Source organism: Callithrix jacchus, chromosome 8, assembly GCF_049354715.1.
Source record: "Callithrix jacchus isolate 240 chromosome 8, calJac240_pri, whole genome shotgun sequence".
Taxonomy (NCBI): Eukaryota; Metazoa; Chordata; class Mammalia; order Primates; family Cebidae; genus Callithrix; species Callithrix jacchus.
This window is the reverse complement of record NC_133509.1, coordinates 44,585,300-44,596,375: the sequence shown is the minus strand read 5'-3', so window position 1 is coordinate 44,596,375 and position 11,076 is coordinate 44,585,300. Positions and strand designations below refer to the sequence as shown.

Sequence of the window (11,076 nt, the reverse complement as noted above, 5' to 3'; positions counted from 1 at the left end):
TAGGCAATGATTTCTGGTTTCTTAGATGTGACACCAAAAGCACAAGTGGCAAGACCAAAAAATAAATGTCATCAGAAGTAAAGTCCTTTGTGCTTCAAAGGACAACACCAAGAATGTGAAAAGATAAACCACAGAATAAGAGGAAATATTTGCAAATCATGTATCTGACAAGGGATTTGTATCTGAAATATGAAAAGCACTTTTACAACTTAACAATAAAAACATGAATAACCCACATAAAAAGTGGGAAAAGAATCTGAACAGAAACGTCTCCAAAGAAGAGATGGCAACCAGCCGGTGGAAAGACGGTCAACATCATTAGGCAGAGGGGAAATGCAAATCAAAACCACAGTGAGATATGACTCCACACCCACTAGTGTGAATAAGTGAGAGCCACGGACAGAATGAGGGTACTGTACCAGGGTGTAGACTTCACGTGTAATTCATAATTCTCACCCTGGGGAGGGAAAAAGGAAAAGCTTGTCAAAGGTGGCAGTTCAGAGCCAAGTGGCCCCAGATCCACACTGTCCACCCAGACCCCACTTGGCACACACACACATACACAGGTGCTCTATCCCACCTTCCTCTTCTGGACACCATCTCCCCACCATCTCCAACTCTGTCTCCCTATGGTCTTTGGACAACACTGTAGCTTGTCAATCTCCTGCCCCACAGGACTCCTCCATCCTACCTGAGAGTGACTCTTATGAGCCACCTTCTCTCTTGCACCCCCAGGCTCTCCCCATCTCCCTGCCACAGGAGCTCCAGGGGAAGTAACTCAAGGGCCCCTTCCCAGACCCAGGCACTCACCACCGGCAGGGTCATCCCCTGACCATCCGAAAGGTAGTCGAGGGGCTGGCTGATGAGGCTATTCTTGCGAGAGCCGCAGCAGCAAAGCTGGAGGGATGGGCAGGTTCTGTGAGAGGGGCTGCATGGCTCCTCTGGCACCCCCCACCTGCCTCGGTCCCCCACACCTCCCCCAGTGGCCGCCGCCTTGTACCCGACAGCTCCAGTGACTCTTGGGCACTTCCACATGCACCCGGGACTGGAAGTACTTGGGGTAGTGGAAGCAGGCAGAGGTTGGGCTGCAGGGGTCCAAGCAGGGCCGGACGAGCTGGGTGTTCTCAAAGGACTCGCTCACCATCACCAGGAGATCCTTTGCTGGGAGAGGACAAGAGGATGAGATCTTGGGAGCCTCTCACTCCCCACCCCCACTTGGTCCAGCAAAAAGCCTCTCAGGAGGTGTCCAGGAGGAATTTAGAATCACCTGGGGCACTGTTCAAATGCCCCAGAGTCTCAATCTGTAGGATAGGGCAGGGCCCAGGAATCTACATTTTAATGAGGTTTATGAGGATGCAGACAAACATGGTCCCCAGAAAACCCTTTACGATGCTGAGAAGGCGCTCAGGACCAGTTCTTGGCTCAGTTTTGCTAGAAGATGCCCCAAAGTCACCTGCCCACTGCAGAGGAGGCAGGCCCTCAGCACACTGCTGGTTTTGGAGTAGAGGCCTCTTCCATCTGCCCTCTCTCCCTCCCTGCCTCATGTCTGGTACACTTCCATGGGCAACATGGGGTGGGGTGGGGTGGGGAGTAGGGTCGGGGGTCTGGTATTTGTGGATCTCTTAGATCTCTGCCAGCTATAAAGTGCTAGGACTGTGAACTGTGGTCTGCCTAGCAGAAGGGGCATAGCTAGAGGGGCTCTGGGCATCAGGTACTGACCACCTCACTGACCCAGGCAACCCGAGGTCCTGGCAGGGTACAGCACAGACAAGTGTGGACAGAGGGGGCAGCACTGGGACCCCAGGCCTGGGACACTCATCAGGCCTGGGAACTCCAAGGTTATGTGGGTGCTTGGGAGAACATGCCTTTTACTGAGCAGACTGGGAGGTCAGGGGCTCATAACCCCTGGGGGTGAGATGATTCTGAAGAGTTTTGGCCAAGTGTTTGGTCCCTTGAGCCAGGGAAGCCCCCGACCAGGCGGAGTCTGATGCTGGCAAGATTTGGAAGGAGCTCCCCTTTGTCCCCCAGCAGGCAGAAAAGGCAAAATGGCTCACTTTTCTCCCTCTTCCTCCTCCTCCTGCACTGTGCATGAACCTCCAGGCAGGAGACTTGTCGAGACTGTAAAAAACAAGAGAGGGTCACTGAGCGTCTGAGCACCAGCCACCTCCTCCCTCTTCTGGGCTGAAGGGAGGAGATGAGGGGCCAGCAGATAAATTCAGCATTGGTTTGACTGGGCTGTTACTGGGGAATGCAGGGTGTGTTAAGCACAGTTTCTGAACCCCATCAAGCCATGCCATCTCACTCAGAGATAGGATGCTTGACCATGAAGCTGGCCTAGGATGTCTAGGATTCACGGTCACAGTTTACTAGGGGTCTGGTCCTTGGTTGCGGGTCGGGGATCTGACTTGAGGGAATGTTCAGCTCTGGACTTTCAAAGAGAGAGCTTCCAACAAAATCCCCTCATCAAGATGGAGAGGCAGATCATCCTCCTTTGCCACAAATTCCCAGAGACTTCTTTTTGAACCCTGGGGCACTGGATGCATTTAATTAAAATAGCTGTACCAACAGCTGAATTATAAATTTTTGTTTTTGACACAGGGTTTTGCTCTGTCACCCAGGCTGGAGTGCAGTGACACAATCACAGCTCACTGTAGCCTCGACCTCCTGGGCTCAGGCAATCCTCCCATCTCAGCCTCCCAAGTAGCTAGGACTACAGACACATGTTACCATGCCTGGCTAATTTTTGTGTGTTTTTTTTTTTTTTGTAGGGATGTGGTCCCACTCTGTTGCCCGGACTCAAGTGATCCTCCTACATCGGCCTCCCAAAGTGCTGGGATTATAGGTGTGAGCCACCGTGCCCAGCTATGAAACAATTTTTAATACTGAAATTGTGCTTGTGGGCCAGGCGCGGTGGCTCACGCCTATAATCCCAGCACTTTGGGAGGCTGGGGTGGGTGAATCGCTTGAGCTCTGGAGTTTGAAACCAGCCTGGGCAACATGTTGAAACCTTGTCTCTACATAATACAAACTAATAGCTAGGTGTGGTGTTGTGCTTGAGCTGGGGAGGTGGAGGTTGCACTGATCTGAGATGGCACCACTGCACTCCAGCCTGGGTGACAGATTGAGAACCTATCTCAAAAAAAAAAAAAAAAAAAAGAAGAAAATTGTGCTTGTAGAATTACTGGGGTTATGGGGTACAGGACCAAGACTGAGTCTGAGAGGAGGCCACACTTAGTGGGTTCTTTTATTGGGGAGGTTCTCAAGGGGAGGGTCATCTTTGGTGGGATATGGGGTGCCAGGCCAGTGTGATGTCCCAGCTACCTCCTCCCTTTGAACAGAAGCCTGGCTGGTGCCCCAGTGCTGCCTGCACCCCATTTGGCTGGCCTCAGTTAGTCTAACTCCTGCAGAGCTCAGGATGGGACAGGGACCAAGCTAGGCCCAGTGTTTTCTCCCTTTGTTCTGTTTCCCCGAGAGTAGCAGCCAGTTGTGGCCTCTGGAGCGACAGGAACCCAGGAAGACAATTACCACCAGCACGCCATTGGTGATGAGGGTCTCAGGTGGAGAGGGGCTGCAAAACAAAAGAACTCCTGGTCAGTTCCAGCATTCTTGACTGGATTCTTCTAAAGGTGACAAAGGGAATACATAGGGTCAACAAAGAAATGACAGAGCCTTCTTTGTTCTCATAAAAAATATTAGCCACAGAAACCTTAGCCTTATAGGTGGTCAGGGAGGAAACTGGCATACATTTGAAACGAATGTCCTGATAAAAAATAGATTTATAGGTTAGAAGAGTAGAAGAGTTCTATTCTTTTTTTAAAGGATAAATTTTTTTTATGTCCAACCAGATGCAACTGCACGGGGTTAGAATGACTAGGTTGCAAGAAATGGCTGCAACCCACGAGCTAGAGCACACATAAACTGTTTGGCAGCAAAAAATCATACTTTCTCCATTCTGTGCTTTTAATTTATGCATTTAACAATCTGACCCAGCCGAGAGGGTGAATGTTAAATGTCCTTGTGTCATAAAGTTGAGAACATGAGCCTCCAAGGTTTCAATTAGCCTGGCAGAGTTCACAGCCTCCCTTGTCAAAACTAAGCCCAGGATGACTGTATCTCCAGATCAACTCGGTTGTGTTTTTGTTGTTGTTGAGACAGTCTAGCTCTACTGCCCAGTCTGGAGCTCAGTGACGCAGTCTGAGCTCACTGCATCCTCTGCCTCCTGGGTTCAAGTGATTCTCTTTCCTTAGCCTCCTAAATAGCTGGGATTACAGGTGCACACCACCAAGCCGGGCCGATGTTTTGCATTTTATTAGAGATGGAGTTTCACCAGATCAACTCTTTTTTTTTTGAGATGGAGTTTCGCTGTTGTTACCCAGACTGGAGTGCAATGGCGCGATCTCGGCTCACTGCAACCTCCACCTTCTGAGTTCAAGCAATTCTCCTGCCTCAGCCTCCTGAGTAGCTGGGACTATAGGCACGCACCACTATGCCCAGCTAATTTTTGAATTTTTAGTAGAGACGGGGTTTCACCTTGTTGACCAGGATGGTCTCGATCTCTTAACCTCGTGATCTACCCACCTCGGCCTCCCAAAGTGCTGGGATTATAGGCGTGAGCCATTGCTCCTGGCCCAGATCAACTCTTATTACCAAGCATTTTGCAAGCCCTAATTCAGCTCAGGAGTTTTCCCTGCCCTCTACAAATCCTGTCAGATCAAGAATTGGAAGGGAGAGCTTTGATTTTCTTCAAAGTGAAATAAATAAAGTGGATTTTAATTTGCCAATCAGCTGTTGATGGGAAGTAAGTTCCTTCACATAGTTTGAGGATCCTCTAGGCAGAGGATTCTTTGAGTGGCAGCTGACGAGCCCTCTTGTCCTATCTCCCACCTGTCATTCTCCTCCTGTGCCTGGGCTCATCACAAGGTAAAGAGGGAGGAGTGAGGAAGGAGCTGCCCAGTTACAGTCTGCCTGCCTGCCTTCCTGCTTTTCCTCTTTGTTCTCTCCTTCCAGACCTCCAGCTCTGTGGTCCTTGGCACAGTCATATCTCCAGGACCCTGAGTCACTTTCCTAATTGAAAATGATTGGGGCAGGGCACGGTGGCTCATGCCTGTAATCGCAGCACTTTGGGAGGACAAGGTGGGTGGATCACAAGTTCAGGAGTTCGAGACCAGCCTGGCCATTATGGTGAAACCCTGTCTCTACTGAAAATACAAAAATTAGCTAGGTGTGGTGGTGCATGCCTGTAATCCCAGCTACTAGGAAGGCTGAGGGAGGAGAATCACTTGAACCTGGGAGGCAGAGGTTGCAGTGAGCTGAGATCACACCACAGCATACCAGCCTGGGCAACAGAGTGAGACTCTGTCTAAATAATAATAATAATAATAATAATAATAATAATAATAGGGAATGATTGGCAACAACTCTGCAAGGTGGGCCTGAGCCTCCCACTGACTTGGTTCCCAAGTTGGCTGCAGTGGGGGCAGCCTCCCCTTGAGGCCAGGGTTTGGGGTGTTTGTTCTAACAGTTCTGGTCAAGGAGGAGACTCCTGGCCTCTGACCTCCTTCTCAGCTGGGCCTCAACAAGGCCCCCATCACCATGGTAGCAGGAACTCTTCCTGGAAGCCACCCCCGGGACTCCATTTGGCCAGAGTGCTATATCTTTAAAGCAATGCTGAGTGCAGGAGAGCTGGGTAAGTGCGGTGGGGCCCTGGCTCCTACACTATGGAGAAGCTCTCAATGATTCTGATGCACAGTGATGAGTCAGGGTTAGTTCCAGGAGTGAGACTGGAAGAGGGTGGGCGGCAAAAGGGCTGAATTGGCTCTGAAATGCTCGTTTCCAGAAGTCAGGACCTTGGTGGGCCCTGGGGCCCCAGCCTACTCACCTCTCCTCCAGCAGGAATTCCACCTCCAGCTCTTCCATGCCCTGGTGGGGAGAAAGGGAAGGCGGCTGTGAGCGGTTTCTGCACATCTCTGTTGACCAGAACCCTCTGCTGCTGCGGGAGCCCCTGGGTACCTGCCTCCATCTTTCCCCCACAGCTGCCCTGCTGCCATGGAGTGTGCTTGCAGTCTCCTCTGCCAATATCTGTCCACAAGTCTTTGATATCAGGAGCCTCACTGACAGCCCAGGGGGGTCGGGGAGTGGAGCCGACCCCCAGCCCCAGCACGTGCATTCCTCTGCCCCAGAACGGTTCCCTTCTGTCACTTCCCTGATTCCCACCACTTTCCTACCTTCTCAAGGGGCTCAGTGCCTATGGCTAGGGAGTGCTGAGATGCGCCTTCAGAAAGCCCGTTCCTTCCCTCACGGAGTCCTTTACACCTCTTGCTGTGTAACCGGAGGCAAGCCAGGGCCTCACTGGGCCTCACTTTCCCCACTGGAATGTAAGCTAGGTGACGGCAGAGATGCTAGTTCCAGAGGGGACCCAGTGCCTGGAACAGTTCCGGCCCCTCACAGCCACTCAAGCGCTGGTTGAATGATTGAATTGACAGCATCTTGGGGACTCCAGCTCTGACTGTCTCATCTGCAGATTCAACTGCCTTTACCCTCATCTGTCCTCTGTTCCTGGGGCCACCCCAGCAACGGGACTTGCAGGAAAGAAAAGGAGGAAGGGGAACCGTACTTACTACATCTCCACTGTGGCCTGTGAACATTGCTAGGTGCCTGGATTATGGTTTTTCATTTAAGCCCACAACAACCTTGTGGTAGGTATTACTATCAGCATTGTGGAGATGAGGAAATAGGAACTCAGGAAGTGATTTTTACGGCCTCCCACAGTGAGTGACAGGGCTGGGATTTAAGCCAGCAGCATCATCTTTTCTTGACTTGACTGTGCGCACAGAGAAGGTCCTGGGGAATGGCTTTGCGGGAATAAGCAGCAGCTCTGAGGTTGTGATGAGGGCGGAGTCTGAGGGCCTGGACACCTGCACCCACCTGTGGGTTGAGTGGAAACTTCACGTGGGTTTTCTTTCGGAAACAGAGCTTGGTGAGGTCATAGAGAACTGTCAAGAGATGGTCATCTGGTGTCACTGTGTCTTCATCACACACACTCAACTCTAGCACGTTCTAGGGGAGAAGGAAGGATGGCAGTCTGGTCACCATGGTTGCACTGAGCTCTTCCCAGAATGAGGAGCCTGACCTCTGTCCTAGCAAGGAGATAGGTCTGAGGGATGAGAGACAGCCCAGAAGTCCCTGCTCAGATGTGAGAAACACATGGTAGAAAAGGAATCAAGGATGGAAAGTGTCTATTCCCTCCTTTCCAACTCCCTGAAGCCTTTGTGGCCCTCTGCTCTCACTCTCCCACTAGAGAATTTTGCCTCATTTACAAGCTTGGCAGAGACCTGTGAAGTGTGGAAGGATTTCATTTCACCTGAGGGGACGGATGGACAGGAAAGAGCAAGAAGCAAGACCTCTGCCAGGATATAGAATGTGGCCAGCACCGGGCCCTTGGGCCTGAAGACAGCCCCTTTGGTGCTAGAAAATCCAGATCAGGGAAGCTAACATCTAAAACTCCAGGGAGTGAGGTGGTGAAGCTTGTAGGGGTTCTGATAATTGGTGGGGTTGGTGTGAGGTCTGTGAACTCTATCCTTTGACTCATCAGTTCCTAGAAATTTCTCATGGATGGCCTCAAAGCCGCTATCCCATCATCTGGCTGAACTCCGAGGTCAGTGTTCTCAGGTGACCTGGACTAACCTCTGAGGCCTCTTGATCCAAGGATCCTGGGAGATGCAGGTTGAGGGTGGGCCTACCTCTGAAATCCATCTAGTGGACATAGGTAGTTCTGGGGGTTCCCAACTGGATATAATTGCTGACCTTGTAATTACTAGAACCAACCCAGAGGCTCCACAATCAAAAGATGGCAGACGGAGCCCACACCTAAATCCTCCTCCCTCACCACCTCACACGTGTGAGAGAAAAGGTATTGTAAAAATAGTAAGTATAAAGCCCTTCTTGAAAACAAAAAGGGCATGTTAAGTAACAGAAATAAATAAGTTTCCCTAAAACATGGAAGCAGTAAGGTGGAGCTGTCCAGCCTCAAGCACCTCCAGACTGGGGCTGATGCCACTAGCATGAAACCAAATTTGTCTTAAGGGTTCTCTGCTAAGGCTGTCACAACTCAAGAGGCTCAAAGGGTAATTATCCCATGGGAGATATGAACTCAACTCAGAGTCATCATATATCTGAAGAAGACCTATCCTCTGAAACAACTCAACAAATAAAAGAATACACACCCAAAGAAATGGAAATAATAAAGCAGTATGAAAAGAATTTAAGAGGGAGAGAACCCTCTGGCTGGAATTAGACTGGCCTCAGATCTAGTGAATAGAATGGTTCTTCCACTCTGTGTATTCCCCTGCTTGGAGAAGGCTCTGGAAATACAATCTGTTTTGGATAAGAGACACCTAGTTTCAGCAACAATTAGACTAGGAGAAAAAGCTAGAAAGATAAATCAACTCAATGACGGGTAACCATGAACACAGGGAGAAGGAAGTAGTGGATGAGTGGGAAGACAGGTTTGTAGGACAAGAAGTAGACAGAAGAAAAAGAGGCAGAAGAACAAAGAGGCAAAGAGAAGGACAAGTGGGCAAGAGGGGAGTAGAACGCAGACAGGGCAGATAGGTGCAGTCCTCCATGTCTCACCTTCACTTGGCTCTGGATCTGGAAGTTGAAGCTTTCATTCCACTCTGGGTTTGGGCAGTTGGAGATGGTCCTAGTCCTGAGCTTCTTCTGAGAGGCAGTGGGCAGCCAGAGGCTCACAAAACAGTCTGTCTGGCTCACTGTCCAAGAAAGACAAGTGGAACCCATCCAGGTTCAGAGAGGAGAAAATGTAGAGTCAAAAGCGATCTTCAGGCTCTTCCAGAGCCTGGCCCTATCTCAGCCGGTTCCTCTCCTTACTCATAGCTCTAACATTCCAGAGGCCCAGAACCCCAAGAAGTCACAGACTGAAGGCTATGGGTCTCACAGAGGGTGACCCAGTCCCAGTGGCCATTCTCATAGACACATATGGCCCCCGACCCTTATCAGAAGCACCATTGTCTCTGAGCAAACACCTGCTGGTTTGGGACAAGGTATGGTCACATGGTTTTCCCTCTGCCAAGGTAAGATCTGGAAGACCAGCCCCTACGGTCCAGTTTACTTATTGTGTTAGCCCAGGGCACCAGGAAAATCAAAGTAGGACCAAGCACTCCCTCTGGGCTGAGGAGAAGCGGAGATGAGAAGGAACACAGTCTGCTGGGAGTCGGCCAAGAAGGGCTCCAGTGGCCAAGGGCTTGAGTGAAACTAGCTATTCAGCATGATCTAGGAGCAGGAACCACCATCTCCATACAGCTTAATGCCTCCACTGCATCTGGCCAGACTCTTCATACCTATCCTGATCTACAGTATGAGGTTATGGCCCAAGAAAGCCTCCCCTCTGTGGCCATGTATTTCTTTTTCATTCTAAATGAACAACCCAAGTGTAATGCTGCTGGATATGCTCTGGGGAAGGGACAGAGGCTTTGACCCCAACAAGTCCTCCCAAAATGAGGGAAGGCCTCCTAAGTCTTCCACCTGGAGCAGCAGAAGGGTTAGAGTGAAAACAGCAGCGCAGGCTGGCTCCTTGCTCCATTCTACCTGGGAGGAAGGAGGCAGAGGGGCCATGACTGCCCTTATCACTCTCCTGGCAATCGGAGAGGGTGAGTCCCAGGGTACACACCAGATACATAGGAAGTGCTGAAAGCCAACATGGTTTGCAGTGTTAGAGAGTTCTCTCGATGGTAAAGCTGGCAAGAGGATGGGAGTTCTACACTGGTAGGACTGATTTAAACTAGTTTTTAATTATTAACAGTCACTAATGAGAGTGGAGCCAGGGCTGCCTTCACCCTGTGTTGTCACCATACTGAAAGGTTTATCAGAATCAAGAGCCCTGAATCAGGCGTTCCTGTGATTTCATCCCTGAAGTCTGGTTAATCTTTGAGGCCTCACCATTCAGTAAAATGGAATGCACAGCCCTCCTCCTATTGAATAGAGGTGAGATGATGCGATACTTTAGATGTCATGATAATCGCTTAATCCAGGCAAAAGAATGACTGAAACCCAAACAGAATCAAAAGAAAATGACCTAATCACTCTATTCATCCCCTCTATGCTCAACCTGCTCTTCCTTACCACCAGTTAGGCATCCAGGCTAGAAACCAGCGTCATCCTTGATTCTCAGCTTCAGCTTATTTAACCCTTTGTCTCTCTTGGGCACCCCTATTTCTCATCTACCCTGCCACTGTGCTGGTGCAGAACACCGTGATCTCTGGGGCCACTTCCCAGATGGGCTCCCCATCTCCTGTCTTGCCCCACTCTAATCTTTTCTCCAAAGAGAAGCCACTGGGAACTTTTTAGATATGACCATGCCACTCCCCAGTTTAAGATCCATCAGGGGCTCCCTTCTGCCCTCAGGAAGGAGTCCCAGACACTCAGAGGTGCTGCCCCTGCTCACTCCCCCAACCTCAGCCTCATCTCTCCAGCCTCCCTAATGCCCACCCCTGCCCTCTGTGTGTGAATGTACATGTGTGCACATGTACACATACTCACACACACACAGACGCAGCACTCAAACTTACACACACACACTCATAGTTTAGAATCCAGCCAAACACAATCACTTGTATGAAAAGGTGTCAGGCTGTCTTGAGAACACTCTCCTACTTTCACCCACTCTTCTCCTGGCTAGCCTCTTGGGGCTTCAGAAGGAACCTCCTCTGGAAGCTTTTCCTGAGCACCCAAGTCTGGGCCAGGTATCCCTGAGCCCAGAGCCCTGCTCCTCTCCTCGGGAGAACCCCTATGCTGCACTGCAATAACAGGTGGACTCCTTGGACTCCATCACACTGTGGCCACAGGATACAGGTACAGATACATCACTGCAGATACGTAAGAGGTCAGCCTATCTCATTGCTCTGCTGATATGGAGACTCACTGGGGACCTGCTCAGCCTTCTTGAACCCCTCCCTTGGTTTTTCTAGAACACTGGACCCTCCTCCCAGGCCTGGACCATACCCCTCATGTTTGTCTCCTGTTTGCTGGGAGCCTGCAGGCAGGGATGGGCCAGCTCCACAC

General features: G+C 50.5%; 1 protein-coding gene across 2 annotated transcripts in view; it reads right to left on the bottom strand.

Moving 5' to 3' along the window:
• Nucleotides 1-11,076, bottom strand: part of PLA2G4E (phospholipase A2 group IVE) — a 69,294-nt gene that overhangs the window by 18,260 nt on the left and 39,958 nt on the right. For both annotated transcript variants that reach the window (XM_078334317.1, XM_054239708.2), the window contains exons 3-10: nucleotides 8,632-8,768; nucleotides 6,925-7,056; nucleotides 5,879-5,919; nucleotides 3,526-3,568; nucleotides 2,055-2,118; nucleotides 1,001-1,161; nucleotides 811-897; nucleotides 420-457 (exon numbers count right to left, since the gene is read on the bottom strand). In XM_078334317.1, the coding sequence (XP_078190443.1) occupies nucleotides 420-457; nucleotides 811-897; nucleotides 1,001-1,161; nucleotides 2,055-2,118; nucleotides 3,526-3,568; nucleotides 5,879-5,919; nucleotides 6,925-7,056; nucleotides 8,632-8,768 (703 nt within the window). The remainder of the gene's footprint in view (nucleotides 1-419; nucleotides 458-810; nucleotides 898-1,000; nucleotides 1,162-2,054; nucleotides 2,119-3,525; nucleotides 3,569-5,878; nucleotides 5,920-6,924; nucleotides 7,057-8,631; nucleotides 8,769-11,076) is intronic.